Below are 24,389 nucleotides of genomic sequence, written 5' to 3'. Positions count from 1 at the left end.
AAAGCTGTCCTGAATCAATAGGCCCGCAAGACCGTATCAGCTTAGACCTCTGGTAGGACCGAGGTCCTAGGAAGCTTACGTGGCTGCCCCAGAGAAATATCTGTACTGAGTTGAGTAAAGTTTCTGGTACTAAGTGGTCATTGTAAGGCTTTTCGAAACCGCAGCGGTTGACCTCGGGGCCGAATCGACCGGTACAGACACCATGACGATGACACAATGTTCTCCTGCTAGCGCCATCAATGTTCTCCTACTAGCGCCATCAATGTTCTCCTACTAGCGCCATCAATGTTCTCCTGCTAGCGCCATCAATGTTCTCCTACTAGCGCCATCAATGTTCTCCTACTAGCGCCATCAATGTTCTCCTGCTAGCGCCATCAATGTTCTCCTACTAGCGCCATCAATGTTCTCCTGCTAGCGCCATCAATGTTCTCCTGCTAGCGCCATCAATGTTCTCCTGCTAGCGCCATCAATGTTCTCCTACTAGCGCCATCAATGTTCTCCTACTAGCGCCATCAATGTTCTCCTACTAGCGCCAGTATGTGCCAATCAGCAATGTCAACAATTCTATCTCTGTACCAACCGCAGAGCTCAAACAATTCACAGTAAACTTATAAGAACACAAACCAGCTTTGCTACAACGCCTCTACCTCTATCTCACTATGTCCATAAAACGCCGTTCTGTACGTCAGGACAAACTCCATCCGGCAAACGATTCTTCGTCGCCTTGAGTTTTTCCTGCAAGACCATCGCATCAGAGCAAGATAAGAATCTCTAGCAACTGTCACCTGATTAAGGTGAAGCTCAACTGCTTCTTGGACCTGCTTTGTAAGCTGCACGTTCGAGTTTCTTCTGATCGAACTTTGGCCCCCCTGCTCCGTCAGCAACATCACCATCCACTCGCTCGCACCATCTCCATCCCCTCACCTCACTCCCACGGCGACCCTGTGCGGCGATCGGGTTGAAGCCTGCTGCTGTCGCGGCATCGTTTCTCGACTTTCCGGTCTTGTCTGTACAAGGCTGCAGTACTTCATAGCGCGCAATGCGCTGGTCTGACGTGCGGGTCTCGGCGAGCGAAGTCTTGAGGGCGTTAGAGGGCGACCTGGAAGTCTCCGGCGGCTCGTCCATGAAGCGAATCTTCTTCTTCTCCAGCGGCGACGGCAGGCTCAAGCTCTGCGGCGAGGCCGGCATCGGCGATCGCAGAGCTGACTTGTGACTCCGACCGGAACCGGCTTGACGGTCGCTGGAAGCCTCTTCGTGCAAGCTCACGTCTGAGGACAGACCCCGTCAGACACATTGAACAAGATCGCTGCTGGCGCTGACAACCTGTGTCTAGTCGGATGGTGAGCTGAGGCTTCTTCTTCCTCGCCTTCTTCTTGTCCTCACTCTTCTGCAAGCACGTCACATGCCCCAGCCATGCCCAGCTGTAGAAGCGCTACCAGGACCGGTCTGAAAGCTCCAGATACACTCTCCAGCAAAGAGCTCATCGCGGTGTGCTGCATGCAAGCGGCTCGTCAGTCGCTCAGGCCTACACTCGCCCATGCAAGTCGTCATCGCGTCACCAGGTAGTCGCCGACGTCAGCTCCAGGCGCTGTTGTCTGCTTGCCAGCTGCGCTTGTGCCCGCCTGAGCCTGGCATGCATGGATGAGGAGGAGGCGCGAGTGGGCAGCAGCAGCTACCTGAGAGTCGCCTCCAAGCCCAATCATCCCTTGGTGCTCGTGACGCCCAGTGAGACCTGCGACCCCGTCACAATACTCGCAGACCCTCAGCATCAACCGTCTGTCTGTGCGCTGCCATGGACAGGCCAGGCAAGGACACCACTCCATACCCTACCCCATGACAGACATCACTCTATCAGCACACTACGCTACACTACTCCATACCCCACTCTATCAGCACACTACGCTACACTACTCCATACCCCACTCTATCAGCACACTACGCTACACTACTCCATACCCCTCCATGACAGACATCACTCTATCAGCACACTACGCTACACTACTCCATACCCCTCCATGACAGACATCACTCTATCAGCACACTACGCTACACTACTCCATACCCCTCCATGACAGACATCACTCTATCAGCACACTACGCTACACTACTCCATACCACTCCATGACAGACATCACTCTATCAGCACACTACGCTACACTACTCCATACCCCTCCATGACAGACATCACTCTATCAGCACACTACGCTACACTACTCCATACCCCTCCATGACAGACATCACTCTATCAGCACACTACGCTACACTACTCCATACCCCTCCATGACAGACATCACTCTATCAGCACACTACGCTACACTACTCCATACCACTCCATGACAGACATCACTCTATCAGCACACTACGCTACACTACTCCATACCCCTCCATGACAGACATCACGCTGTAGCACGCTACGCTTGTAGTAGTGCAGGAGGAGGAGGAGGCAGGGATCTGAAAGTTGCTTAGGGGGCTAGGACCTTGTAGGGCCGGAGGTACTGGAAGTTACCTAGATGAGTTCCTATGACACCTCGTAGGCTTCCCTAGGACCTGAGCTCGATATTAACATCCGACGGTCCTCCCCCATGTTGAGTAAAAGCATTTGTACCAGGTCACGGACCCACCGGAACATTAGTCATTACCACACACCGGAACATTAGGACCGACTGCTGCTGCTTGATATGCAGGGTAAGCGAAACCACCCTTGTTGGCACAGTGAGCTTGTTTCATAGCACAGTAAGCTTGTTGCATAGCACAGTGAGCTTGTTTCATAGCACAGTGAGCTTGTTTCACAGCACAGTGAGCTTGTTTCATAGCACAGTGAGCTTGTTTCATAGCACAGTGAGTTTGTTGCATAGCACAGTAAGCTTGTTGCATAGCACAGTAAGCTTGTTGCATAGCACAGTAAGCTTGTTGCATAGCACAGTGATCTGTGAGCTTGTTGCACAGCACAGTAAGCTTGTTGCATAGCACAGTGAGCTTGTTGCATAGCACAGTAAGCTTGTTGCATAGCACAGTGAGCTTGTTGGAAGTGAAACAGCACAGTAAGCTTGTTGCAAGTAGTGAAATAGCACAGTGAGCTTGTTGGAAGTGAAACAGCACAGTGAGCTTGTTGGAAGTGAAACAGCACAGTGAGCTTGTTGCTGTAAGTAGTGAAATAGCACAGTGAGATTGTTGCAAGTGGAACAGCACAGTGAGCTCGTTGCAAGTGGAATAGCACAGTAAGCTCGTTGCAAGTGAAATAGCACAGTGAGCTTGTTGGAAGTGAAACAGCACAGTAAGCTTGTTGCAAGTAGTGAAATAGCACAGTGAGCTTGTTGCAATTGAAATAGCACAGTGAGCTTGTTGCAAGTGGAATAGCACAGTGAGCTTGTTGCAAGTAGTGAAATAGCACAGTGAGCTTGTTGGAAGTGGAATAGCACAGTGAGCTTGTTGCAAGTGAAATAGCGCAGTGAGCTTGTTGGAAGTGAAACAGCACAGTGAGCTTGTTGGAAGTGAAACAGCACAGTGAAAAACTACAAAAGTGTATATATTAGTAGAGCTATGGGATCTAGGTAGGATTCAATGTATAACACAAGGATATTTCCTTCTTGGAATCCTCCCAAAGGACTATAAGTGCGGACTACATCTTACACCTCTCAAATACTCCGACGCTCCGACCCCGCGCTTTCAACGTGACTAATATTGTCCTCGTACTGATTTTTAACTTAACTTTGAGTAAAGATATCTCGGCTGCTGCGGAGCGCACGGACACCCTGAAAAATGGATGGATGGAAGGATACTGATATCCTCGTACTGATTTTTAACTTAACTTTGAGTAAAGATATCTCGTGGATGGAAGGATACTGATATCCTCGTACTGATTTTTAACTTAACTTTGAGTAAAGATATCTCGTGGATGGAAGGATACTGATATCCTCGTACTGATTTTTAACTTAACTTTGAGTAAAGATATCTCGTGGATGGAAGGATACTGATATCCTCGTACTGATTTTTAACTTAACTTTGAGTAAAGACTAATAAGACTAAGAAGACTCCCGCCCTCCGATGCTCCGACTCCCGGATGGAGTGATCGCACTAACGACTGAGCGGCCTCTGACGCGGGGTCGCGTGCCTCCGAACGGCTCGGCGGACTGTCAGGTGATGAGTGATGATGCTTTTGAAGCCTGGAGCAAGTAGGAGTAGTTGATATGTTCGTCCTTTAGTTTCTGTGAGATATCCGGATGTTGATGAAGGGCGTGAGATGTTGGCTCAGTTGGCTCAGTTGGCTCAGTTGGCTCAGTTGGCTCAGTTGGCTCAGTTGGCTCAGTTGGCTCAGTTGGCTCGGTTGGCTCAGTTGGCTCAGTTGGCTCAGTTGGCTCGGTTGGCTCAGTTGGCTCAGTTGGCTCAGTTGGCTCAGTTGGCTCAGTTGGCTCGGTTGGCTCAGTTGGCTCAGTTGGCTCAGTTGGCTCAGTTGGCTCAGTTGGCTCAGTTGGCTCAGTTGGCTCAGTTGGCTCGATTCAAAGGCCTTTGCGCCTGTTGATGAATATCGATTAAGAGCTCACCTGTTTTTGCAGTAAAAGGGAACAATGCAGTTTTAGAATTGAAAGAGCATCATATCAGTTTTTGTCGCGGGGAATGCGAAGAATGCGGTATGACCTGCACTGGAGTTCCGATGTGGATGAAATCAGAAAGCTGCGAGAGAGTCAAGCACAGGGAATAAAGCTGTTGCACGATACAGTGATGAATGTTTCAACGTCGCTACCGCAAGACGTTTACGAGCTGATCATCACAAACTTTGAGGTGAACTGAGCCATTCCACTAGCTCAACGACATTTGGAAAAGCTGCGGGAGGATACCATGACATCCATGATGAATAGAAGATTCAGTTAAATCATCCAAGGACTTCTGACGTCAAGACTCATGGTCGTGAAGAACTGACAGGGAGAGGGGATGGAGGAACTGACAGGGAGAGGGGGTGGAGGAACTGACAGGGAGAGGGGATGGAGGAACTGACAGGGAGAGGGGGTGGAGGAACTGACAGGGAGAGGGGGTGGAGGAACTGACAGGGAGAGGGGATGGAGGAACTGACAGGGAGAGGGGGTGGAGGAACTGACAGGGAGAGGGGATGGAGGAACTGACAGGGAGAGGGGGTGGAGGAACTCCATGCTGATCAGGATGAAGACGGCGGCCAGAATCTGCTCGAAGCATATCATGATCGTGGTCGCCCATGCCGGCTCCGTGGGCATGCTATAAGACACGGCATTCATCATGAGGATCCACGTGAGGTTCAGGTTTGTGTTTGTGTTTGTGTTTAGGTTCTTTAGCCTAAAGACGCGGTTGATGTCATGCAGCATCCCCTGAAGAACACATATCGCGCTCTCCCACATACATAGCAAGTCTATGCCCTTCACACTCGCCATCTGCACGAGCTGCTCGCATAAGAGCCTCTGCGCCTCCGCGTCATTGTGCAGGGCCTTGCTGGCAGCCACCAGCTTGCTCTGGATCGGGGCCTCCGAGCTCGACGCCTGCTCATTCACGCGGTGCATGATGAGGTTGACGGTGGAGCGCACGGCCGAGAGCTCCTTCGTCTTCAGCGCCATGTCCACGATCGCCTCGTACATCCTGAGGGTGCCACGGTGCTTCCCTATGGTCCTCAGGTAGGCGTCCTTGATCTCCACCGTGGAGGCATCCCTCTGCTCCTCCACATGGGTCATCATGTACATCACCCATCTGGATTCGGTGGGCTTCATGCCCTCGAGGCACGACAGCGAGCAGCGCATATCCGCAATCTCCGAGCGGAAGGGATTGGAGAGGTCCAGGCGGGGATCGCAGATGTCGCGGAACGCTTCGTCTTCGTGGAGAGCTTGGACCATGCCGAACAGTCGGAGGTGAGCCTCTCGGACATGCTCTCCTGCCGGATCGCGCTCTCCACCTCCTGCAGCGATTCCTCCATCTGCTCCCTCGAGTATAGCTGAAATGTAATCGATCTCTTCGTCTCCTCCTGAGTCTGATCCATCTTGCTCAACGGTGTCATCTGTGTCTATGAAGCTCACGACCGTCTTAATACTCTCGCGGTGATTGTCGGATATGGCCTTGCGGACAAGATATGCGGTGTCCGGGTTTCTGAAGAAGGGTGTCTCGTTCGCAATGTCATGCCACCACCTCCTTATGATCACATGGATGAACCTGTAGATGTCGTCGAAATTGTCGTGTTTGCACTCTGCGATAGCCTGCTTCAGGTGCGGGAGGAGGATCGCCCTGTAGTAGTTCGTGAAGGTCTCCTTCGACCGTCTCCGATTGGTTCAGGCAGCGGATCAGCCTCCGCATGTTCCTTAGGTCGGGGCTCGTGATCTCCCCGGGTGCCATCGAGAAGAATATCAGGCGATCGATGAGCAGGAACGTCCTGTTCTCGACGGCCCTGTTGGCGCACTCGTTGGTGGGGACGGACCTGCGGATCCAGTTGATGCAGGCCATGCAGGCCGTGAGCCGCTCGTTCTCGTTCTTGGCGTGCTGGCAGATGTTGTGTATTGTTGAGCATCGCTCTGAAGGTCCTCACCGTCTTGCTCCTCCGATCTTGGTGGGAGTGGAGGAGGATCCCGCAGAGTATGCACACGTCGTGGTTCGGGAGCGTGTGACCCGTGATCAGTGAGATGAGTCTGTCACTGACACTGGCCCGTATGCATATGAACGTCACGGGCCATGAGTACTGCATCTACACCAGGACCGATATCGCCGGCATGTGTGTGGAGGGGGGGAGGTCGGTGATGCACTTCTTCCTCTGCAGCAACAACAAGGGTGGTTTCTTCCGTTCTCCCTCCCATCTTCCTTGCTTCTTCCTCGACAACGGCGTGCGTCAGATCAAGCTCCCAGACATCGAGGCGACAGCTCTGGCGAGGTTTTCGAGATTTCACGGGGATAGGATGGAGAAATACCTCTCTGTGGCACTCTGTTTCTACGGGAGCGCTGTGAATGGTGAGGGGGAGAGGGTCTTCCAGTCAGGGAGGTTGGGTGAGGCCTCAGCAGAGAAGATCATGTTCATGCTTGGGAGCGTGATGCTGAAGTCGACTGGCTACTCTATGGGGAATGACGTGCAAGGAGAGAGTCTCAGAGTTGTTAGCAAGCTGACAACCTTCCTTGTGAGGTCCCGCTTCTTCGTTGACAAGCTCGAGACCGTCTATGCAACGCCAATGAGCGATGTCAGGCTGACCAATTTTCTTTCGATTTTCTTGTGTAATGAAGCCGCTTGGACTGCTCAGGATGTGCATAATGAGGATTCGATCGAATCAGCTCGGCTATGCCCTTGCGAGCTTCTCCTCGGGTAGCGGGGATACCGTCACGGCCTATGACATCGTCGTGCTCGCCATGTGGAAGACCTTGTCTGGGTTCATGCTCATGTGTGAGGCGGGTAACTTTAACGATTCCTACATCGTTAAGGAAGATGCCGTCATGCGTGTGAGTGCCATCGCCCGCCGTGTGAGGGTTGGGATGCTTGCTGCCGCCCTCCAGTGCAAGCCGGACGACGTTGCTGTGAGGCTTTTGCAGCTCATTCGATGTGCTGTGAATCATGCGATGTACTTCCTGATGAATTTTGTCTACACCTACATCGAGGATTCCGCGAAGAAGCACGATCGGTTCAGCGTGATGCTCAAGCTCGCCCCCTTCATGAGGGTGCACAGGGTGGATTACGTGATGATGTATGGGGATTCGCTGAACTGCATGAAGACCTTCTATATTCACTGCCTTGTTGACTTCGTGACGATTTTATAAGATATGGCTAGAATAACCAACGATTTTATAAGATATGGCTAGAATAACCAACAAAACCAGGTGACACCAGGATCCTGGAGGTGGCTGCTAGTTTTCATAGCATCTTGAATTGCTTCAGGTGATCAATGGCCACTTGAAAATCAGTTCAATTATGGTGTCACCACCTGTGTCATCACTTGCATTCGAAGACCATCACTTCTCGTGCTCATTGCCAGTATCAAGTTCTACCTGTAAGGAATCTTCATCTTCTGAGGAAGGTATCTTCAGGTGGTACTGGCCATGTCCAGCCACCCCTCACCCTGCAATGCATGCACCCTTTCTACCACCAGCACACGTCACAGGAGACTCACGCGCATCACTCAAACCAATCATACACCTGCTCATACACCTCATCATACACCTCGTCATACTCGGTCCATCCACGAGATTTGGCGCACTGAGTCAACCAATCAATACAAACAAAACCTCTACGAACCATGTGCTTTCAAACATGAGTCAACCAATCAATACAAACAAAACCTCTACGAACCATGTGCTTTCAAACATGAGTCAACCAATCAATACAAACAAAACCTCTACGAACCATGTGCTTTCAAACATGAGTCAACCAATCAATACCAACAAAACCTCTACGAACCATGTGCTTTCAAACATGAGTCAACCAATCAATACCAACAAAACCTCTACGAACCATGTGCTTTCAAACATGAGTCAACCAATCAATACAAACAAAACCTCTACGAACCATGTGCTTTCAAACATGAGTCAACCAATCAATACCAACAAAACCTCTACGAACCATGTGCTTTCAAACATGAGTCAACCAATCAATACAAACAAAACCTCTACGAACCATGTGCTTTCAAACATGAGTCAACCAATCAATACCAACAAAACCTCTACGAACCATGTGCTTTCAAACATGAGTCAACCAATCAATACAAACAAAACCTCTACGAACCATGTGCTTTCAAACATGAGTCAACCAATCAATACAAACAAAACCTCTACGAACCATGTGCTTTGAAACATGAGTCAACCAATCAATACCAACAAAACCTCTACGAACCATGTGCTTTCAAACATGATCGATCACTCACATTCTGTGAGTGTCCCAATGCATATTGAAATCAAAACAAGGTCAGATCAGCAGGAAGATATGTGATGGTGTCAATCTCTTACGCAGCACTAGTGGATCCATACCAGATGTTGCCATTCGTTGATCAAGACATACCAGAAAATTCAAAATGAATGTCACTCCCCACCGACCGCATGTTTCAATCGAGATAATACTTACGGTCTATCCAGCCCAATCCACACCAGTCCATCCCAGCGAAAACAAAAGAATCCCAAGATTACATGTCAACCATTGAAAATTACATGTCAGCCCTATCGTTCCCTGACCGCATCATTTCAATCAAGATGTTTACCGCCTATCCAGACCCAAATCAAGTCCATCCCAGCCACAAGAGACCAAATTGAAGCAAATCATGTCAGCAAATCATCTCCTGACAGCACATGCTTCAAACAGACAATTGCTCACCCCCTTCCCAAGAAGAAAGGACAATCCATGGTAACACGTAAGAGACACAAAGTCAAATGACGGCAACAAGGAGCTATTCAACTTACGCATTTTGTGCTGTCATAGGTACCAGGATCGACATTGATGATCTGCAGCATTTCGAGTCAGGTGGAAAAAGCAAGAGCAGGAGCCGCGAACACAAAGCAAGTGAATGATCAAAAGGAAAAGATGTACGGGAGTAAAGAAAGCATCTCAATCAAGTATGAGAGTGAAGGTAATAGCATCTCATCGCTGCTGTCTTGCCTTGCAGTCAGGACATTGCCACGGCATCGCCGACGAGCGGTGGGGAATGTGGGTGGGGATAGGTGGATGCGGAGACGAATATGAAGAGGTCACTGAAATGTCTAGGGGGTGGTAAACCCGGAATACCGGTGGTTCGAAGTTAACCCTGACACTACTGACCGGTGTGTATGAGATTTGCTAAAAAGGAGGGGTGGTTGGGTGTAGTGACACCGGTAAGAGTGTAGGGGTAATAGACGAATATGAAGAGGTCACTGACATGTCTTGGGGGTGGGTCTTAGGCTGGACTGTGGCCTGGAATACCGGTGGTTTCGAAGTTAAAACACTGACACTAAGTTAACTCTGACACTAAGTTAACACTGACACTAAGTTAACACTGACACTAATGACCGGTGTGTATGAGATTTGGTAAAAAGGAGGGGTGGTTGGGTGTATCCGTGGGAGCCAGCGTGACTCAGTGACATGCTGCGAAAACGAGTCAAACATGACGAAGAGAGAATCATGAGAAGATCGGGGAGAGGTGCAGCATAGTCGGCAAAATTCTTGATGAAACGCCGATGAAAGTTTGCCAGACCCAGAAATTGGCGAAGTTGTTTCACAGATGCAGGAGACGGAAAGTCTTCGATGGCAGCAACTTTGTTAGCTTCGGGTGCAATCCCATGCGCTGATCTGAGACGGTCTGAAGAAACATACACTTGCTCCGTTTAACGAAGACCTGGTGGTGGCGGAGGCGCTCCAGGAGGAGACGTACCTGCTGGAGGTGTGAAAGCCTGAGGAGTACCCAGCGAATAGAGCAAGACATCATCGACGTAGACTAAGATGGACCTTCAAGCGCAGTTCAAGAAGAACTCACGTTGGATTTCTCTACCAAGAGGGAAAGCGGTGAAACAGAAGGAGATCTAACTCTCTTTTATTTCTTTCTCACACACAGACACACAATCGTGGCACACACACGAAAGGGGAAGAGGACCACCTAGCTCTGACGAGTTTCATCCCTTTATAGCATCGAGGAAGGAGCCAGGAGTACCGTCTCTTGGCTAGAGAACTCTCGGGAAGTTGACAAGCATCCCCTCTGACCTTCGAGAGGATACCATGCCACTCTCTCGCAGGGAAGAGAACCCCGTCCTTGCATGGCAGCAAGCTGCTTCCAACGGGTCGTACTCCACAAGACGCACCCCTTCTGTTTACCTTGTAAGTCCCCCACGGGTTTTGTCTGACTCGGGCTCGGTTCCTATGAGCTCTGACAATTCAGACGTTGGCGTCAACGACCCAACAGACTCATTCTTCACCTCATTCAGTCGTTGACATGGAGAGCATAACAGCGATGGACATGCACTAGACTCTAAGATGACTGGCAACCAAGTCAGTGTAATGTTGCACATAGCCGCGAGTCATTCACATACAACTCGATTATAAACAATAATCCAGTACACATTTGTACCAGGTTTGGAAAACACTCATCATGATTTGTACTGTCCTGAAATGTGTTCCTGGTACCAAACTTTGTACTCAAACTTTAGTCAATAAATTTAAAACAACAAGGTCTGTTTATTATTTTTAAATGAGTTTTTCCTTATTATTTCCGTTTGATTGACTGAAAAAGGAGAATTGGGTATGAGGGGGATGATTTTCCCGCCACCTGCCCGTCGTCCATGCCCACACCGGGAGGAGAGGGGAGGGAGAGGGGAGGGGAGGGGAGGGGAGAAGGAAGAGAGGAGTGGAGAAGAGATGAGTAGAAGAGAGATGATAAGAGGAGAATGGGACGAGGAAGGGACGAGGACGAAATGGAAGGATGGGGTCACGTAAGAGATGCATAAGGGTTTGTCAGGTCTGCACGTAGCAGGACGGATGAAGTTGTCAAGTCTCGGTCGAGTTGATGGTACTTTAGGATTGAATGTTTCTTGCACTTCAGAGTGGAGCATGAGACATCTTCGTCGCGCTTGATCGAGATGGAGGACGACGACTACAACCTGAAAGACGAGCTTCTCGGTATGCCATGCTCTGTCCTCCGAGCCTCTGAGTGTTGGGACCAGCGGCATGTGCCCTGCTCGGCCGGCGAGTGGACCAGAACGAATACATCAAAGGGGAGGAGTGCGTGGAGACTCTCAAGGACCTGCAGCAGTTCTTACATCGCGATGATTCTGTGGGGGACATAGACCAACCCAACAGCGTCGACAGTCTCGGGAGAAGAGTCGCCCCTCGCGTGCCATGGGAGCTCCACAGAGCGCTCGCCGACTGGAATATTCTTCAGAACCATGTCCTCCCGCTCATCGCTAGTTACGCAGGCGATGACCCTGAGGTGCGACCGAGCTGCAGGAGGTGCAGGAGGTGCGGGGATGCTGACGGGCTGGGTAGATCTTGTACGAGTGCATGGTTGTGACGTACCTCATGACCTCCCTGCCTCCCCTCCCCATCGTGCACCTCGACGATGAGAAGGATGTCCGGGCTCAGAAGCACAAGGTGAGTCTGTCAGGAGCCGCCGCTAGCTGAACCCTTCAAGGTCTACGGGGCCGCTCTCGTCCCCGCCTTCGAGGCTCTTGCCATCTTCAAGGAGCAGTTCGCTAACAGTCAAGACGTCCTGACGGTGCCCGCGACCCTCCCCTGCCTCTTCTCCCCCCTCCCCTCCTGCGCGCTGCCCCTCCTGCCTCTCCTCCTCATCCTCGCCCCTCCTCATCCCCTCCTTCCTCATCACCGGCTGATGGTCCTCGCAGATCATCATGAAGTGGCTCATGGATCCCCTCCTGCACGAGGGCAGCGACCGCACAGAGCCCGAGATGCTCGTCCTCGACTTGGTCCTCAACCTCATAAGGTGCTCCTCACCCACCCACCCCCTCTCTGCACCTCCCTCCCTTCACTTCTTCCTACCCCCTTTCCATCCCCTACCCCTTCCTTTTCTCCTCTCCTTCCCTTCCCATCCCTTACCCCCTTTCCCTTCCTCCCACCACCCAGTACCCCCCTCCTTCCCTCTACCTCCTCATCTTCAGTATCGAACCAACTCTTTGTAGAAACCTGCTGCAAATGCAGCCTCCTGCTGGGTCCATGGTGGAGCTTCCCACAGCCTTGGTCGCGAAGCTGGCGATGGCGCAAGACACACTGATCTTGAAGATGGGTGAGGAGAGGAGAGGAAGGGGCAGCAGACGCTGACGGCACGGCAGCGGAAGAGAACGTGCTGGAGATGCTGATCCTACTGGCTCAACAAATCGAGGAAGAGGAGAATCGCAACTGGAATCTGCTGCTGCTGGACATCTTTGCACTCATCTTTGTAACGCGACCGACTCGCGCCATACATCGGGACTGAATCCTGGCAGGTGAAGGAAGATCCTACCGAGGTGCTTGCGAGCACGGAGATCTCGAGTGGGGATTGGCTGAACAGCATGAGGAGAGAGCTGCTTCTCAAGAGCATCCCAAAGGCTGAGACCAACACCATGCGGAAGTCGACTTGCTTCAGTCGGCACCAACGATTCGCAGGTTGAAGAGGCGTGTAAGAGATTCGAGGCGTGTAATGAGGGCTAGGTCTGTTTCAAGTGAAGACCAACGAGGAAGTCAAGTTTGTCAGCCACAAGATCGACGCCGTTCGATCCGAAGGCCCTCGCAAGACGTGAGGGTCTCCCCCTTCCCCCCTCCCGCCTCTGACTTCCCCAGCAGCATGCGAGCTGGTCCGCGACGGAAGCCGCTCATGGAGGTGCGAGTGAACAGGCAGAAAGACAGGAGCGACGTGCTCAAGACGTTGGACTCGTACGCCTCCACCTTCCTCGAGGTGATGACATCACTTCTACTCCTCCCTTGTGAACTCCCGCAGGTCGGCTTCAACTCGCTCCTCGGCACTGTGACCTACGACTACGCCATGGAGAGCGCGGCGCTGGTGGCGTCGGACGACTTGAACTTCGCGACGGTCAGCGCCTGGTTCCTCCACTACTTCCGCTTGAAGGAGAAGCGTCGCATCGCCAGCCTCCCTCCCCGCCCGAAGCCCAGCAAAGAGAAAGAAAGCCAAGAGGCTTCGCAGGCAGGGCTCACGGAGGAGCTCGTGCTTTCAGTCGCCAACGCGACGAGCAGCTCGGAAGCGAATCATGTCGAGAGCTACGTGAGCCAGTGCGTGGCTGCGCATGAGCATGGAGAGAAGGCGAGGGAGGAGACGCATGAGCATGGAGAGGAGGCGAGGGAGGAGACGCATGAGCATGGAGAGAAGGCGAGGGAGGAGAGCAAGAGCAAGGCAGGGGAGGACGCGACGGCCTCGAGCCTGTCGCGAGCAGACGAGGAGGGTCGCGTGGAGAGACAACTCAACTTTGACGAGGCTCAAGGGGAGGAGGCGATGAAAGAGCCCGCCTCGGAGGCAGAGCATGGTGAAGCGAGAGGAGCAGAAGCATCGCAGCCACATGGCGAGGAAGCGACGATGAAAGAGGTCATGACGGACAAGCATCAAGAGGCGGAGCAGGACGAGAAGGAGGAGGGGGGCAAGGAGGAGGAGGAGGAGGAAGTTGATCCCTACGACTACAACGCTGCTTTCGTCTCGTCGCTCGTCGACCTCTCGAACCTCCGGTGGGTGCTGGAGAAGATCAATGTGCTGATGAAGCCGGAGAGAGGCAGCGGGGGAGCCCAGCACCACAAGGTCCCTCCCTTCATCTCGATGCTGCGAGAGCTTGTGCTGACCGTTCAGTCACTCTACTTCTCGTACTCGAGGCACAACAAGGATGTGGCGAGTCAGCTGCTGAGGAACCTGGTCTACGAGTGGGACCTCGGCGACACTCTCCTGTGCATCATCAAGGACTTTCGCCCCTTCCGCAACACCCGCAGCCACCTTGCCGACGTCGTCGACCTGACCCACACGCTCCTGCGCCTCATCAAGAGCTTCTCTGAGGACAACCAGAACCTCCAACGGCTGAAGAAGCGGAGGAGGAGGAGGAACCGACGGGGAGTCGAGAAGGCTGAGGGCGAGGGCGAGTGGCTGGGCGGGGAGAGCGAGGAAGAGATCTTGGACGAGGAGTACCACGAGGTCATGTTCAACTTCAACAGCTACCTCAAGCGGTTTGCTCACCCTCAGGTCGTGTCGACGTACGTCCACCTGCTGTCTCACTACAGGGTCAACTCGGACCAGACGAACCATCAGGTCGTGAAGATGCTCGACGTGATCGCCCGCAAGTGCGAGTTCCTCCCCATGCTCTTCCAGCTCTCCGCCTTCCGCATCTTCGACAGGATCCTGAGCGACTCCTCGCTGGACGGCAAGGACAAGTACAAGGAGATGGTCAACTTCGTGCGGTGGATCGTGCGGGAGTTCTTCAAGCTCTCGCTCGTCAGCCCTTGTCTCTTCCTCGAGCTCCTCGCCTGGACGCGATCGGCCAGAGACGCCGAGCTGATCGCCAACGCCTACAAGCCCGTGGTGGAGGAGAGGAGCAGGAAGCCGGGCAAGGGAGAGGAGGCGATCCTGCAGCAGATCGGCAGGAGCGCAGGGAAGTGGACGGAGGACGACGACCTGGCACTGCGGGAGGCTCATCAGCAGTTCGGGTCCAAGGCCAACGCGCTGCAGCTGATCTCGATGCTCCTTGAGGGCAAGTCGGTCAAGCAGATCGCGCTGAGGATGAACAAGCTCGGGCTCGTGCGCGTCGGGCATGACGACTGGTCGGAAGGAGAGGAGGAGGAGGAGGAAGAAGACCTCTTCTCCTCTCGCCAGGACCTCTACACTTGTGCTCGCAGGCTCAGGAACGCGCGGCCGGCGGCTCTTGACTGGATCGTCGACAACTTGGCGCTGGCGTGTAGAGCGAGCGAGGAGATGCGGCTAGCGGCGGGGAGGAGCGAAGAGCGCGCGAGCTTCCTGCGCGTCCAAGACTTCTCGCTGGTCCCGACGAAGAGCGCGGAGTGGGAGCACGCGATTGACCCGCTCGTCTCGAAGCTCCTCTGCTCCATGCGCCTGCTCGGCCCTCGGCCAACGGAGGGTCACGCGTTCTGGCGGTTCCCCGCGAGCCTGCTGGAGGACGAGGAGCGCGCAGAGAAGATGCTGGAGGAGCTGCGGGGGGTGCAGGAGATTCCCGTGGAGGAGACGCGGCGAGCTGAAGTAGAGGCGACCCCTGACCCTCCCGCGAGGACGCAAGAAGACGCCACGTCATCGATGGCGACCCGGCCGAAGCGACGCGTGCGAGAAGCGACGTCAGAGTCAGAGAACGAGGAGGAGAACGGCAGGCGATACAACTTTAAGAACCTGTCGGAGGAGGAGGAGGAGGAGGAGGAGGGGGAGGAGAAGCAGGGCAAGGAGATGGAGAAGGAAGTAGATGAGATGGAGCTTGAGGGTGAGGAGAAGAAGGATGACCAGGAGGAAGGGGAGGAGGAAGAGGCAAGAGACATAGTCGCCCTCCCCCTTTCGCTCGTCGACAAGTTCCGCTCGGATCAGCTCGCAGGACGGAAGAGACTTCGTCGAGTCGCCTTGTCGGACGAGAGCGACAACGAGTGACGGGCGATTAAACCTTCTTCCTTGCTCTCACTGCTCCTCCTCCTCCTCCTCCTCCTCCTCCTCCTCCTCCTCGTCACCCCCTTGCCCCCCTCCCTCTCCTTGTCACCCCCTTGCCCTCCTCCTCCAGCTAGACTGATTGGACGCCTCAAGTTCACACAAGCCGGCGGACTTTGCGATCGACCTTGAGTAGCAAAGAACAGAGCGAGCACGAGAGAGCAGGGAGAACAGAAAGAGGCAGAGGCGGGGAGGAGGAGGAGGAGGAGGAGGAGGAGGGCGATGAGCCTCGTGAGCTGCGCGATCGGCTTGAAGGCGAAGGACTGGAGGCTGCGGGAAAGGGGGGCGGACATGGTGATGCTTGTCTGAGCAGGGAGACGACTGGGGCTTGAGTGAAACTAGGAGAGTTTAGAAGAGCTGCTAGGTCAGTCCAGGTCTACGCGGGTCTTGTGTGTGTGGGGGGGGGCGTTTAGAGATCTACTAGTCCTCCACCCGCCCTTCTCCTCTTCCCCAGGCTCTCCCCAGCACCTCTCCCACCTCTCCCCCCGGCATCTTCTCGTCAGGATGCATCCTCGTCCTCAAGTCTCGCGGAAAGAGGCTCGACGTCGTTGCGACCGCATGACTGTGTATGTACAAACCTACGAGAGAAGCTCGAGGGCAGGACGAGCTGGGGCTGAGGAGACAGACAGCTTGTCGTCCCTGTTAGCGTGCGAGGCAGAGGGCGTGGTGACCATCAGACTATCCCCTTCCCTCCGAACCATCCCGCTTCGTCCCTGCGCGTTCAGACATGTGCGGTCAGACATCATCCAAGGATACGGCAGCGAGAGCAGCACCGGCAGTTGTAGTCTTGCCCTGGCTTTCCAAACCAGCATCCCTCAGCGTAGCTGTAGAGCCACAACCCGCACTCATCGCTTCTCCTGCAGCACTACCGACAGACCAGTCAGAGAGAGCAAGCGCAAACTTCTCCTCCACCTGATCCTTGCAACTTGCTGGGGTCCAGGCGGGGTCAGGAGCTCGAGTTAGCCCGAAGCAGCGCTTGCCGGTGAGATCTTCCCCGAACCTGCTCAAGTTGCTTGAGACCCTTCCTTGCACTTCTCCCTCCTTCTCCCTCTTCCTCCGCACCTGCATGAGCTACCCCTTCTCGTCTGCTGCTGTCGTCCCTGAGAGCTGCTGGGGGGAGGAGCGGAAGCAGGGGCAGGAGGAGGAGGAGGGGGAGGAGGAGGGGGAGGAGATGGAGAAGGAGAAGGAGCAGAGGCTTGAGGAGAAGCCTGAGCTTGTTGTCCTTGCGAACTCCAGCGACGCGTTCCATCGGTCACGTCCTTGCACCGGCTAACCCTCCACGCATGGATCTGACCATGAACGAGCGAGACGGTCAGCGAGGAAGAGCTTGTCAAGGTTGAGAGACCTTGGTCATGCCGAGCAGCTCCATCATCTCGTCCTGTGACATCAGCTGCGAGTGTTTTCAGAGTTTGTCATCCCCCTCGCCACTCGTACCGAGAGCTCGTACCCGACGACTTTCTCCCGTTTGATGATGTCGATCGAGTCGGAAGCGATCTGATTGCACTGCAGCCACTCGAGAGTCTCTGCCAGGTTGAGCTGCCGCAGTGGTTTGCCGTCAATGTTGGAGCAGCAGCTGGCGGGCGACGGTTTGCTTCCGCCTCCTTGAGCGGCTTGAGGACAACAAGGAGTAAGACAGCAAGGTAAGCTACCTGTCTTCGCTATCCTGCTAATTCCAAGACTTTCCCTCCAACTCTACCCGATAATATTCCAATCCCGTTATCCAATCGTCATCTTTCCATAACCAACTCAAACTATGGGGGTTTCACTTCCAGGATACAGCAATTCTTTTGAGTACCCGCTGTCTGCCGTCGCGAAACGACGCTGTCTTGCTTTTCAACTTTGATGTCGACTTGAATCGATTTATCCTTCATCGCATTATTTGTGTCTCCTGTATCTGAACTTCTCTCCCATTCAAGCTCAAGCTCGCTCCCTGTCTTGTTCCTTCATGCTCCCTCACATGTTTCTTTTCTCCTTGCTTCATTTCACCCGCCCTCACCCAACATCCTCCACCTGCGATGCTGCTGCCCCTCCTCTTCTATCTCCTCCTCGTCTATCGCCTCCTCGTCCTCCTCCTCTTCCTCCTCCTCCTCCTCCTCCTCCTTACCTGCTGCCACAATCATCGCCGCCAGCACGACGACCCGGACCAGCATGGCAGAGGATTTCCCTTCTTCACTACACCCCCTAAAAATTCTCATAACCCCTACACTCAGATGAGTACCCCCTCTGACGACCTTATAGTACCCACCATTTTATCAATATACTACCCCATTATTTATACCCCTACCCACGTGGTTTGCTCTCCACCCCTTGTCTGCGGACTTGTCCTGCTGGCAAGAAGGTTTCAGGTTCATAAACTTTCAAATTTAACAGAAACATTTCAATTATCATTTCAAACAAGAAGACAAAAAGTTTCAAATATAACCTCATAAATTGAAAATTACTTTGATAATTTGAATACATTGTGATAACCCGTGGAAAAAGATATGGCAGGCTTCATAGAGGGGGTAGGGGTGTGTAGCATCGACGCAATATGAGTGGAGGGGTGGTCAAATACATTTCGACATCAAACAGGTGAAAGAGGTGGGTACTACGAGGGCAAAGAGGAGGTAGGGGTACAGATACTTGAGGGTGGGAGCGGAGGTAGGGGCCGATTGTATGGCGTGAAGCAGAGCGGCAAACGCAGCAGCAGCAGAAGAAGCAGCAGCAACAGGAGGAGGTACAGCAGCAGGAGAACAAGCAAGTTCCATCCTCTCTCTCTTCCCCTCTCACTTACAATCTCATCCCCTCCCCCCTCTTCTCACTTCACCACCACTGCAACAACTATTCCCCGTTCTCTACCCTTCAAGGACCTCCAAGAATCCGACTGGCCCCCTGCATGCCTGGAGCGAAGAGCCTCTCCTAGACTCTCCTTCCAAGCTTCACTCAAGCCCCAGTCGTCTCCCTGCTCAGACAAGCATCACCATGTCCGCCCCCCTTTCCCGCAGCCTCCAGTCCTTCGCCTTCAAGCCGATCGCGCAGCTCACGAGGCTCATCGCCCTCCTCCTCCTCCTCCTCCCCGCCATCCTCTCGCATCCGCTGGCCTCCACCAGCCCCTCCCGCCTTTCCGCCGGAGGCCTCATCAACAGGTGCCTGCGAGTGCGAGGAGGAGGCGGGGAGGTGGAGGAAGAGTATCCTTCGTTTGTCAAGGAGAGGCATGAATTCAACCACGTCATTCGCATCTTCAACACCAACATTGACGGCACCAGAAACGTGAGCGAGCTGCCTCGCGAATCTTCGCATCTCTCACGCGCTTGTGCTTGCTTGGGCAGGTGCTGTACGCCCTGACGATGATCAAGGGGATCGGCCGTCGGTTCGGAGACGCGGTGATCAAGCGAGCAGGCATCGCACACTCGAGGCTGGCAGGAGAGCTGACCGCCGAGGTCTCCTCCTCCTCATCCTCCTCATCCTCATCATCATCATCCTCTTCATCCTCTTCCTCCTCTTCCACACCCCCCCGCCTTCCCGCTGCCACTCACTTTCTGCTGCCGCCAGGAGGTCGAGAAGATCGTGCAGGTTGTGGAGAACCCCAAGCTCTATGACATCCCATCGTGGATGCTGAACCGGTCACTCCTCCTCCTCCTCCTCCTCCTCGCACTCACTGGGTCGTGCTTGCAGGAGGAAGGATTATAAGACCGGCCTGGACCTTCACAACACAGTGAACAAGCTCGACTTCCAGCTGCGCGAGGACCTCGACAGGTCTGTAGGCGCCGAAGACGCAGGAGGAGGAGGCAGCTGACGCTTGGTCGATGTCTCTCCTTCAGGCTGAGGAAGATGCGAGTCCATCGCGGTCTGCGACACGCGTGGGGATGGAAAGGTGAGAGAGGGAGGAGGAGGAGGAGGAGGAGGTGATTATGAGAGGAGGATAAGGAGGACGTGTTGACTGGAGAGTGTGACGAGGCTCTTGTTGCTTGCAGTGCGAGGACAGCACACTAAGACGACAGGACGAGGTGGTCGATGCGTCGGCGTGCTCAAGAAGAAGTGAGGGCTCGGAGTGGCGTCATCGGGTGAAGAGGAAAGCGAGGTCCTCCTGCGACAGCTGCGGCAGCGTGAGAAGCGAAGAGCAGGAGGAGAGGAAGGAGGGGGAGCAAGCTTCTTCACCTGCATCATCGCCGAGTCCTCTCCATCGATGGTGCCCGACACGATCTGCCATGGCCGTCAGCTGGGGAGGCTGGTGGAGGAGCACCCGACCAGCTGCTTCTTGCGCTGCAGCTCCATTATCCTCTCCTCGATGCTGTCGGATACTATGAACCTTGTGGCGAACACCTTGAACCGCGTTACTCTCCTCCCCCTCCCCCTCCCTCTCCAATTCTGTTCTCCTCTCGAGTCGTGTCTCCGCTCCTCCTGTCTGCTCCCGTCGCTCACCTGCCGCGTCTGTCCTATCCGATGAGTTCGGTCGATGGCCTGAAGCTCAGCCGCGGGGTTCCACCAGCTGATGAGGGCGATAAGTTGAGGGCGGGGGAGGAGAGGAGGGAGGAGAAGAAGGGGGGGGGGGGGAGCGAGGGGCTGGGGGTTCATACGGGTCCACGATGAAGACATGGTTGGCTGCCTGAAGGTTCAAACCTTCTCCTCCTGCTCGCAGGCTGATGAGAATAGCCTGCAAGTCAAGTCAAGTAAAGCCCCGCCACCGCCTCCTCCCGCTCCTCCTCCTCCTCCTCCTCCTCCTCCTCCTCCTCCTCCTCCTCCTCCTCCTCCTCCTCCTCCTCCTCCTCCTCCTTCACCGCAGTCTCAGGGTCTTCGTTGAAGGCCTTGAGGTTGAGGTCACGAGCCGCTCGCGGCATGTCGCCAGTGAGTCTGACGCACTTGAGGGGGGTGGAGGAGGAGGCGAAGTAGTGCAGGAGGAGGTCGAGCATGCGCGTAAACTGAGAGAAGATGACAGCCTTGTTCCTCTTGTCCTTGCGAAGCTCCTCGAGCTCTTCCCGCACCTACTCCCTCGTCATCTCTCCTCCTCCTCCTCCTCCTCCTCTTCCTCCTCCTCCCCTCTTTCTCATTCTACCGCTTTCAGCTTCGAACTCGGACGAAAGTTTTGCAAGTCGATCTGTCGAAGGATCGACTTCTTCTTCGCTCTCTTCCTCTTCTCAAACCTGCGCACTCAGTGAGACTCCTGCTCTTCCTCCTCCTCCTGCTCTTCCTCCTCCTCCTCCTCCTTTCGCTGCTGCTCCTCCTTCCCTCCCCCTCCCCCTCCTCCTACCCGCTGGCATTGACTCGCAGGTCAAGGGCGAGAGCAGCCTGGCAGGCAGGACAGCGAAGAGGCAGCATGTCATCCTCAAGGTTAAGAGGCTGCTGCTGCTGCTGCTGCTGCTGCTGCTGCTGCTGCTGCTGCTGCTGCTGCTGGTGAGGAGGAGGAGGAGGTGGCGAGCTGTCGGTCGAGCTGTTGGTCGAGCTGTTGGTCAAGCAAGCTCTGTGGAAGCTATGCTCGCACTTGGTGCGGACCGGCTCCTCGTCCTGCAGGAAGAGCTTGAAGCACTTGTCGCAGTAGGAGGAGGACTGCTGCTCGGGGAGGGAAGAGTGACGGGAGAGGAGCGCGAGGAGAGGATGGTCGCACGCCTGACGCATCCGAGCAAGGAGCTCGAAGACGTGGGCGTAGTTGTGGAGGAGGTTGCCGTGCTCGACAAAGGTGTCGAAGGTCTCGCGGGTCTCGAGGAAGAGACTCTCGTAGAAGGCTCGCTCGTCCCTGCTCAACTGCAGCATCCTCGTCTTCACCTCCTTTCCCTTCAGCTTCACTTCCTCCCTCCTCTCCTCCTTGGTCCGTCGCAGCATGACCCGTCCCAGCACCTCCTTCCTCAGCAGCTTCATCGCCATCCTCCCCTGCCCCACGAACCCGAACCGGAGGATGGGATTGAGCACCCACTTGTTGAAGTAGGAGAAGTGCCGCAGCGGCGAGTGTCCGCAGCTCTCGCACCTCCTCCTCTCCTCCCCGAACTCCGGCTGCACCTCGCAGCACTCGCACTCCTTCACCGAGCAGAAGAAGCAGGCCCAGGGCTGCCAGCGGAGGAAGCGGAGGAAGGAGACGAGGTCCCCCAGCCGGTTCTGCAGGGGGGTCCCCGTGAGGCACCAGCGATGCTGAGCAGGGAGCGCGTGAGCAGCCTTGGAGGTTCCGGTCGTCCTGCTCTTGATCCTGTGCGCCTCGTCCAGCACCACCCGGTACCACTCGACCTCATGCAGAGGCGACGCCTTGGTCCTCCTCTCCTCCTCCTGCGGCCCTGCCTCCTGCTCCTCCTCCTGCACTCGCCGCTGTTGCATCGACTGTCTCGTCGCTTCCTCCACATCGCCTTCGGAGGAAGAGGAGAGGCAGGAGGCACGCGGCTCGAGCGAGGCCTCCCTCAGCACACGCGTGCTCGAGCCTTCGCTAGGGCTGGAGACCGAGGAGGCACAACGAGGGACAAGCTTACGAGGATGAGGAGGAGAAAATTCCGTCTTCTTCCTCTTGCTGCTGGAACCCTCTTCCTCCTCCTCCTCCTCCTCCTCCTCCTCCTCCTCCTCCTCCTCCTCCTCCTCCTCCTCCTCCTCTCCCTCCTCCTCCTTCAAGGTTGCCTCCTCCTCTCCCTTCTTCGTCGCAGCCGCCGCCAGCTCTTTGTAGATGTTGAAGGGGGTAGGAGGAGAGGACCCGAGGATCAGCTTCGACTTGATCTTCACCCTCTTCCTCTCCCGCAGCTGCAGCCGCTGCGTGCGAACGGCCGAGGGGCCGCAGAAGTAGCGGTTGTGGAGGAGAAGAACGCGGGGGAGGAAGAGCTTGCGGCAGAAGCGGCAGGCGACTCGATGGCAGGACGCGCGCCAGTCAGCCTCGAGGACGGAGAAGGAGGTGACGACGACGTCGAAGGAGGAGAGAGCAGAAGCTGGCAGGGCCGAGCGATCCGATCCATGCCAGACGAGGACAGAGAGCGAGTTGGGGAGGGTGCGGCTGGTGATCTCAGCCTGCCACTGACTCATAGCAGAGACAGGACAGACAACCAGCGTCCCTCCTCTCCTCTTCACTCCTCCTCCTCCTCCTCCTCCACTGCATCCCGATCCAACATCGCTCTCTCCTCCTCCCTCCGCCGGCTGAGTCCGCGCCCAAGCTCTCGCCTTTTCCTTGCGGTGCAGGAGCAGGGCGATAGTCTGGATGGTCTTACCCATCCCCATCTCGTCAGCGAGGATGCCTCCTTTCACCTCTCCCTCCTCCTGCTGCTCCATCCACCACAGCGACTCTCGTTGGAACGGCAGCAGGTCCACCGCCAGCTCCCTGGGCGTCTCAAGCACACACGACGACAGGTCGACCTTCTCCTCCTCCACCTCCTCCGCCAGCTCCTCGTGCTTCGGCATCGTCTCACGCCGCAGCTCCTCCTCCAGCTGCTGCCTCTCCTCCTCCTCCAGCTCGCTCAGCCCCTCCACCCATCCCTCCAGCTCGGGGCACTCGCTCGTGCCCAGCCTGCTGCAGTCCACGTGCTGCCAGCCAGTCAAGACGCCTCCTGCTCCCCGACGGTCTCGCAAGGGAAACCCGACGCGAACCTCCTCCTTGCCGATGCTCAGCCCGCAGAAGCGACACTTGGACCGCTGCGACCTGCTCCGCTCCACCACCGCCACATGCCCCCGTCCTCGTCCTCCCACCGCCTCCCATACCCGCTCCTCTCGTCGGTAGACGTGCGTGGGGAGGGAGTCGGAAGGGATGAAGGGAAGACGAGACTGAGCTGGAGGAGGAGGAGGAGGAGGAGGAGGAGGAGGTTCTCATAAACCTGTATGACGCAGCTTCTCATCTGCTCGCTGCTGCTGCCCCTCCTCTTCTTGCTGATCTCCTCCTCCCCTATCTTCCCCAGCCCGTCTCCCGCTGCCTCCCCTGAAGGAGGAGCCTGTTTGCTCCTCCGCTCTCAAGGTTTTCACGAGACTTGTTGGCTCGGCATGAAAGAAGGGGAGGAGGAGCTATAGATAAGCGGTGAGAGGCGCTGGAACTCTAGAGAAAACATGAGCAATCCATGCGCAAAACTTTGATGAAGCAGCGCGGCGACGACATGGAAAGGAGAAGAGAAGGGAGTGGGGAGGAAGAGAGCAGGAGAGGACAAAGAGGAGAGGAGGAGAGGGAGGAGAGGAGGAGAGGAGGAGAGGAGGAGAGGAGGAGAGGAGGAGAATCTTGATCAGAATGTGCAGATACGATGAGATTGCCATACCATCATGCCTTTGTTGCGGATTGCAACGTGGCTTCAAGCTTCTGAACAGTACCTACTAGGGTTACGAGATGCTGCGCTTCCATGATGATGGCATGCTGTCTCCAGACTTGCCCTCCTCCTTCAGGCGTTAAAGATCTCGCTGAGCAACGAC

The 24,389-nt window shown here is 55.1% G+C and overlaps 9 protein-coding genes across 9 annotated transcripts; 5 read left to right on the top strand and 4 right to left on the bottom strand.

Moving 5' to 3' along the window:
• Nucleotides 1-657: 657 nt before the first annotated feature.
• On the bottom strand, nt 658-1,794 carry GUITHDRAFT_121989 (hypothetical protein; the record flags this gene model as incomplete). Its single annotated transcript, XM_005818752.1, has 8 exons — nt 658-735; nt 786-869; nt 925-1,268; nt 1,324-1,387; nt 1,437-1,493; nt 1,560-1,628; nt 1,677-1,705; nt 1,761-1,794. The coding sequence occupies 8 exons, from the start codon at nt 1,792-1,794 to the stop codon at nt 658-660; spliced, it is 759 nt and encodes a 252-aa protein (XP_005818809.1).
• Nucleotides 1,795-2,707: 913 nt separating this feature from the next.
• On the bottom strand, nt 2,708-2,932 carry GUITHDRAFT_57818 (hypothetical protein; the record flags this gene model as incomplete). The annotated part of the gene is made up of 1 exon (XM_005818751.1): nt 2,708-2,932. A coding segment is annotated over one exon (225 nt), but the record flags the coding sequence as incomplete, so codon positions are not given.
• Nucleotides 2,933-4,198: 1,266 nt separating this feature from the next.
• Nucleotides 4,199-6,453, bottom strand: GUITHDRAFT_149046 (hypothetical protein; the record flags this gene model as incomplete). Its single annotated transcript, XM_005818750.1, has 3 exons — nt 4,199-4,504; nt 5,094-6,237; nt 6,428-6,453. 3 exons carry the CDS (start codon nt 6,451-6,453, stop codon nt 4,199-4,201), a joined length of 1,476 nt encoding a protein of 491 aa, XP_005818807.1.
• A 203-nt stretch (nt 6,454-6,656) lies between these two features.
• Nucleotides 6,657-7,746, top strand: GUITHDRAFT_121986 (hypothetical protein; the record flags this gene model as incomplete). The annotated part of the gene is made up of 2 exons (XM_005818749.1): nt 6,657-7,175; nt 7,219-7,746. 2 exons carry the CDS (start codon nt 6,657-6,659, stop codon nt 7,744-7,746), a joined length of 1,047 nt encoding a protein of 348 aa, XP_005818806.1.
• Nucleotides 7,747-8,359: 613 nt separating this feature from the next.
• Nucleotides 8,360-8,761, top strand: GUITHDRAFT_61806 (hypothetical protein; the record flags this gene model as incomplete). The annotated part of the gene is made up of 1 exon (XM_005818748.1): nt 8,360-8,761. A coding segment is annotated over one exon (402 nt), but the record flags the coding sequence as incomplete, so codon positions are not given.
• Nucleotides 8,762-11,517: 2,756 nt separating this feature from the next.
• Nucleotides 11,518-16,007, top strand: TIMELESS (the record flags this gene model as incomplete). Its single annotated transcript, XM_005818747.1, has 11 exons — nt 11,518-11,557; nt 11,602-11,867; nt 11,924-12,028; nt 12,069-12,152; nt 12,280-12,377; nt 12,574-12,677; nt 12,724-12,830; nt 12,877-13,036; nt 13,082-13,166; nt 13,214-13,325; nt 13,368-16,007. 11 exons carry the CDS (start codon nt 11,518-11,520, stop codon nt 16,005-16,007), a joined length of 3,801 nt encoding a protein of 1,266 aa, XP_005818804.1.
• An 850-nt stretch (nt 16,008-16,857) lies between these two features.
• Nucleotides 16,858-17,451, top strand: GUITHDRAFT_156477 (hypothetical protein). The gene is made up of 4 exons (XM_005818746.1): nt 16,858-16,926; nt 16,974-17,061; nt 17,124-17,350; nt 17,407-17,451. Exon 3 carries the CDS (start codon nt 17,128-17,130, stop codon nt 17,332-17,334), a length of 207 nt encoding a protein of 68 aa, XP_005818803.1. The 5' UTR covers nt 16,858-16,926; nt 16,974-17,061; nt 17,124-17,127; the 3' UTR covers nt 17,335-17,350; nt 17,407-17,451.
• Nucleotides 17,452-19,022: 1,571 nt separating this feature from the next.
• RPS18e_2 (small subunit ribosomal protein S18e_2, cytoplasmic type) lies at nt 19,023-20,082 on the top strand (the record flags this gene model as incomplete). The annotated part of the gene is made up of 6 exons (XM_005818745.1): nt 19,023-19,310; nt 19,370-19,480; nt 19,593-19,663; nt 19,716-19,796; nt 19,862-19,914; nt 20,015-20,082. The coding sequence occupies 6 exons, from the start codon at nt 19,023-19,025 to the stop codon at nt 20,080-20,082; spliced, it is 672 nt and encodes a 223-aa protein (XP_005818802.1).
• Nucleotides 20,083-20,097: 15 nt separating this feature from the next.
• On the bottom strand, nt 20,098-23,399 carry GUITHDRAFT_159018 (hypothetical protein; the record flags this gene model as incomplete). The annotated part of the gene is made up of 9 exons (XM_005818744.1): nt 20,098-20,136; nt 20,199-20,243; nt 20,289-20,363; nt 20,463-20,529; nt 20,618-20,694; nt 20,819-21,022; nt 21,094-21,181; nt 21,289-22,403; nt 22,734-23,399. The coding sequence occupies 9 exons, from the start codon at nt 23,397-23,399 to the stop codon at nt 20,098-20,100; spliced, it is 2,376 nt and encodes a 791-aa protein (XP_005818801.1).
• Nucleotides 23,400-24,389: the final 990 nt, after the last annotated feature.

Source organism: Guillardia theta (genome assembly GCF_000315625.1).
Source record: "Guillardia theta CCMP2712 unplaced genomic scaffold GUITHscaffold_271, whole genome shotgun sequence".
In the NCBI taxonomy this organism is placed as follows: domain Eukaryota; class Cryptophyceae; order Pyrenomonadales; family Geminigeraceae; genus Guillardia; species Guillardia theta.
The sequence above is the reverse complement of the archived record's forward strand: the minus strand, read 5'-3'. Positions and strand labels throughout refer to the sequence as shown.